Below are 5,630 nucleotides of genomic sequence, written 5' to 3' on the forward strand. Positions count from 1 at the left end.
TAAAAGCGCCTACGACTTGTCTATGTAGGTTCCAAAGCTTTTTGTAATTGAGAATAAGATAATTCATTAGTAGATTCAAGCTTAGGATGACTTACATTCTTATTCTTCCTTTTGTTTACCATGTTGCAAATCTTGGCCGATTCGACACTTGAACTTGAGATTTCATCACTTGAAGAATCATTTTCTTTCTCTGAAGCAACATATGCTCTTCTAGACTTGCTAGATTTCTTGTGATGACCTTTCTCTTTGTCTTTTTTTATCATAGGACACCCCGACCTATAATGACCTACTTTTCCATAATTGTAGCATGAACTTCTAGGTTTACCCTTCTTATTCTCTTCTTCCTTTGAGGAGTTATATAGCATTCTAGATTTGACTCGGTTCTTGTCGGAGTGATTGACTCCATGTTTCCACATGTATCTATTATACCTTTTGATGAACAACTCCATATCTTCTTCATCAGAATTCTTGTCATCTCTTGCTTCACAATCACTTTGCTCATTATTTGAGGACTTTGAGCTTGAAGTCTTTAGAGTAATATACTTTTTCCTTCCTCTGTCTTTACCTTTCTCCTTCTTTACCTTCTTCTCGTGATCTTTTTCATGTTTTTCCAAGCAAGTGAGTTCTTCCTCATGTTCTTCTAGTTTGTCAAACAAAGTTGTATGATCAAGTGTTTTAAGATCATTCGCCTATTTGATTGTGGTGACCTTGGTTTTTCATTGTCATATCCCAAAATTTTATCAAGGAATTACTTTCGTGTTTTCCTAACTAACATTAAACATTTTTATCAAGGAATTACTAAAGAAAAGATTACATTAAGAAATCAATCTTAAAATATTTTCTGCTCTGCCTTTCATTATCATTGTTTTCAATATGTTAAATTTAAATTCATCATTTTGTATCCAAGATGGATAGTTGTGGCATAATATGTTGAACACATCACTAATGTTTCATGTGGTGATGAGTTGAGAATGTCTTGATCATTAATACTTTATAAATGGACAACAAAGATTTGTTACTTAATTTTTTTAATCAAATTGATCATAAATAAATAAAAATAATACACTATTTTGCCCCTCGTTTCTAGCAAAACTAAGGTAATAAGTTGCAAAAAAAATCTTTAAAAAATTAATAGGTGATAAAATATAATTGTCGTGATTCGAAGGTGTATCATCTAAATATGTTATTCATCGGTTTCCAACTCAACCGAGATAATAAGTCATACAAGAAAGTTTTAAAAAAATTAAAAGATGTTAAAACATATTTGATGAGATTTGATAGCGTGTTCTCTAAATACTTCACTATTTAGTTGTCAGTTCAATCAAGAGAACATATGGTATTTAAAAAAATTATAATGTGACGCGTTTGTGATTTTCACCTCTATTTTTTATTGGATGAGATAAAAAATTTATCATAAAACATATTATTTGCTGATTTCAACAAATATAATTTATAATATTTTAAATAAAATATTAAATATAAAATTTAGAAAGAACAAAAAAGTAGTATCGTGGAAGCACGCATGTATATACGCGTACAAATTTGAAAAATAATTATACTATATATAAACAAATCATAATATTAAATATTAAAGAAATAAAATTACAGGCAAAAAAACAAAACAAGATATAATAATATATTAAACGGTTAAAAAGAGATGCACGTTTTATATATACCTATTGATTGATGCCAATGTTGTCCTCTGTGGTGATGACACAAAGAGGACAAACGTATAGCCAAAGAAGGAAAAACCATTGAAGAACAAGAAATTGTCGCTAAAAGTGAGTGACATACGTTTGTATATATAAAAATAGATCATTAGAGAAATGACCATGAACGAAGCTATGGAAGAAGGTTCAGATAATAAGTGGGAATGGAGAAGAACAAAAACAACGTTAATGGCGGAACTGAAGAAGATGAGTAGTATAGCAGCACCAATGGTGGCAACGACTGTGCTGCAATATCTTCTGCAAGTAGTTTCAGTGATGATGGTTGGACATCTTAATCAGCTCTCTCTTTCAAGCGTTGCTATTGCTACATCTCTCACTAATGTTTCTGGCTTTAGTATTCTGGTAAGCTCTTACTTCATGCATTTTATCATCGGTAGTTTTCATCAATAATTTTGTTATGCACTACAACTTTTTTAAATATATATATATATATATATATATATATATATATATATATATATATATATATATATATATATATATATATATATATATATATATATATATATAATATTTGTAAATGCAGCGTGATCATGATAAGATTACACCTAACCCCAGTTTACCACATTATTAAAATAGATATGACAGAAAATATATGATACATAAGCATCTCTATAATAATGCCAATAACAAATACTGGAAAAATCTTTGATCCAATCCTTCATACATCCATGATTTCATCTTTATTATTTTCTATATCACGTTTTTCAGCCCCTTTTATTTTTAAAATTTATTATTATTATTATTATTATTATTATTATTATTATTATTATTATTATTTATTTTGTTTATTTTTTAAAATTTAATAATTTATAAATATTAAAAACTTATTTACATTAATACATAAATACAAATAAATATTGTTTTTCAGACTTCTAAATATACTGTTTACAACAATTTAATTCAACTAACAAATATACATTGAGTTTTCACACCTATACTATTTAATTCCTTTATGAATACATGGTTGATTTATATCTAAGAATGAGTATTTGTTGCATATTTTTCAAATACAGAACGAAAAACAAAATGTTATTTCTTTAGAATAGTAGTAGAGTTATGTAAATTACAATCCTCTAATATAATTTATTTACCCTTTAATTTTAAAAAAAATAATTATATTTATATATAGAAAAAACCCATGCATAAATAATATAAGAGAAAGGTTTTGCAAATTATGAAGGAGGTCTATATTCTAGAAATCGTGTTTTAAATATTTGAATTTTAAAATATAAAGAAAATTAAAAAAAAAATAAAGAATAAGAAAAGAAACTTACAATATAAAATTATTATTATATAACCTCCTTTCCTTGTATTGGGCCAAATTACCTTTTCGTAATGTTACTAAGGCATAACTTGTTTTTTTTTATTTGTTTTTAATTAACTTAAAAAGGACGGGGGCAGAATCTCAAATTATTTTATATTTTTATAATAAACCTTTTTCATTATTTGAGAAAAAAGTCATTATTAACTTATTAAAATTAGATATTTTTACAGTGAAAAAGAGACTGGAGCAGAACAATTACAAGATTCATTTTTATACTTTCACAGAAAAAAAACAAGATACATTACTACTTTCTCTATCTCATTAAATTTAATTAAAGTTATGCATATATAGAAAGCAAAATAAAATTGGTTGCACTATTTTTCTTTTATAAATAACTAAGTTAACTTAATCAAACCTATCTCATTAATATTAATTTTTTTTGCAAAAGTTTCGTTGAGTTCTCTATTTAAAAAATTAGTTTATTGTGTGCATAAGATATTTGATTTTTATATAAAAAATTTGTTTTCAATGTGCTAACTTGATTTTTTCTTGGCAATTTTTGTAGTCAGGGATGGCTGGTGGTTTAGAAACTTTATGTGGGCAAGCTTACGGAGCAGGACAGTTTGAAAAATTTGGAATGTACACACAAACTGCCGTAATATCCCTTGCCATGGTTTGTGCACCAATAACTATCATATGGATTTTCATGGACAAAATCTTAATTCTCATAGGCCAAGACACCACAATCTCCATGGAAGCTCGAACATATGCACTTTGGTTAATACCTGCACTGTTTGCCTCTGCCATTCTCAAACCTCTAACACGTTTTTTCCAAACACAAAGTTTAATTTTCCCAATGATTATTAGCTCCTTTCTAGTTTTGTGCTTCCATGTAGTTACTTGTTGGGCATTAGTATTTAAATTAGGGTTAGGACATATTGGTGCTGCAATTTCCTTCAGCCTAGGAACTTGGTTGAACGTGTTGATACTTTTGTGTTTTGCCAAATATTCATACGCTTGTGAGAAAACACGTGTGTCGTTTTCCACAAAGGCTTTCCTTGGTATTAGAGAGTTTTTTGGTCTTGCTGTTCCTTCTGCAGCTATGGTCTGGTAATTATTTATTCACTCTCTCTCTCTCTTTAAAATGATATATTTACGTCTGCGTCACTGCATCTACAGGTATTGAATTGTAGTCTGAAATGTTTGTGTTATATATAGTCTCAAATGGTGGGCATGCGAGTTGCTTGTTTTGCTAGCTGGACTCTTTCAAGATCCGAAGTTGGAGACATCGGTTCTTTCCATATGGTAACATTTATTTTGATTTCTGGATGGAATATGGATATGGATATGGTTAGTGGTTACTATATTTTAGAAGAAAATGAAAGCACTAATCTATAACTTTCTTCTCTATGTATGACCAGTTTGACAGTATCTACATTGCACTTCACTATATCCTACGGCCTTGGCGCTGCTATTAGGTTTGTTTCCGACAATATTTTAACCATGACGTTACCATGCAAACATAGTAAAATTAAAAGTGACTCATTTGTTTTATTTTATGCAACAGCACCCGAGTTTCAAATGAATTAGGAGCTGGAAATCCAAAAGCGGTTCGTTTTTCAGTTTGTACAGCAACGTTCCTTGCAATCGCAGAGGCTCTTACTGTAACCGCAATCCTATTAGGTTGCAGAAATATCTTAGGTTATGCTTATACCAATGATGGTATGGTTGTTCATTATGTGGCTGTTATGACCCCTTTGTTATGTGCATCGATTTTTACCGATAGTTTGCAAGCAGTTCTTTCAGGTTATAACAACTATTCATCACACTCTTTTACTATTATACAGATGTTGTAGAGTTATATCTATATGAAATTATCAGTTTTTAATATTCAGGAGTTGCTAGAGGAAGTGGGTGGCAACATGTTGGAGCCTATGTGAATCTTGGAGCTTTTTATCTGGTAGGAGTTCCTATTGGTGTAGTGTTAGGCTTTGTGGCACCTTTCAGAGCAAAGGGCCTTTGGATTGGAATAGTTGCTGGCTCAATTGTCCAAACAGTTTTCCTTTTCATTATTACTGCTCTTACAAATTGGAAAAAACAGGTTCACATTTTATAAACTTGATTATAACATTATCCAGTATGTGGTTATGTGTTAATAATACAAGGTGTGTTCAATTTTTGTAGGCAATGATGGCTAGAGATAGAATATTTGATGACACTTCTTCTGATGAATGTATAACAGATCAGAAGACCAGTGTATAAAGTTAGTTATTGGCTATATTGTTTCTCTATTAAGAAAACATAGTCTAAATTGTGCAACAATCATTAATCTCAATGTCTTTCATTTGTTTTTGATAAAATTGTTAGAATTTTTTTGAGATGCAAATGGCTTTTGTAAAATCAAATTACTTCAATTATTTATTTCTTCGTGTAAACATATAAGTGTGTTGCTCCTTTGAAGCTCTTGTCTTGATTTCAATTGAACTCAACTGGAGCTACAAATCTCTAACAATATCAAATATATGAATAGATCACAGAGAGAGAGAGAGAGAGAGAGAGAGAGAGAGAGAGAGAGAGAGAGAGAGAGAGAGAGAGAGAGAGAGAGAGAGAGAGAGAGAGAGAGAGAAGAGAGA

The 5,630-nt window shown here is 29.8% G+C and overlaps 1 protein-coding gene across 1 annotated transcript; it reads left to right on the plus strand.

Moving 5' to 3' along the window:
- Nucleotides 1–1,723: 1,723 nt before the first annotated feature.
- LOC127126824 (protein DETOXIFICATION 3) lies at nt 1,724–5,425 on the plus strand. The gene is made up of 7 exons (XM_051055827.1): nt 1,724–2,072; nt 3,563–4,107; nt 4,216–4,302; nt 4,419–4,475; nt 4,565–4,803; nt 4,893–5,098; nt 5,182–5,425. Exons 1-7 carry the CDS (start codon nt 1,827–1,829, stop codon nt 5,257–5,259), a joined length of 1,458 nt encoding a protein of 485 aa, XP_050911784.1. The 5' UTR covers nt 1,724–1,826; the 3' UTR covers nt 5,260–5,425.
- The last annotated feature ends 205 nt before the right edge of the window (nt 5,426–5,630 follow it).

Source organism: Lathyrus oleraceus, chromosome 3, assembly GCF_024323335.1.
Source record: "Lathyrus oleraceus cultivar Zhongwan6 chromosome 3, CAAS_Psat_ZW6_1.0, whole genome shotgun sequence".
Lineage (NCBI taxonomy): Eukaryota > Viridiplantae > Streptophyta > Magnoliopsida > Fabales > Fabaceae > Lathyrus > Lathyrus oleraceus.

Bases quoted from the DNA above. Each gene is read 5' to 3' on its own strand.
- LOC127126824 (XM_051055827.1), top strand. From the start codon at position 1,827: ATGACCATGAACGAAGCTATGGAAGAAGGTTCAGATAATAAGTGGGAA. The intron at 4,804-4,892 runs GTTATAACAACT...TTTAATATTCAG, and splicing joins TTTGCAAGCAGTTCTTTCAG to GAGTTGCTAGAGGAAGTGGG. The intron at 5,099-5,181 runs GTTCACATTTTA...CAATTTTTGTAG, and splicing joins TTACAAATTGGAAAAAACAG to GCAATGATGGCTAGAGATAG.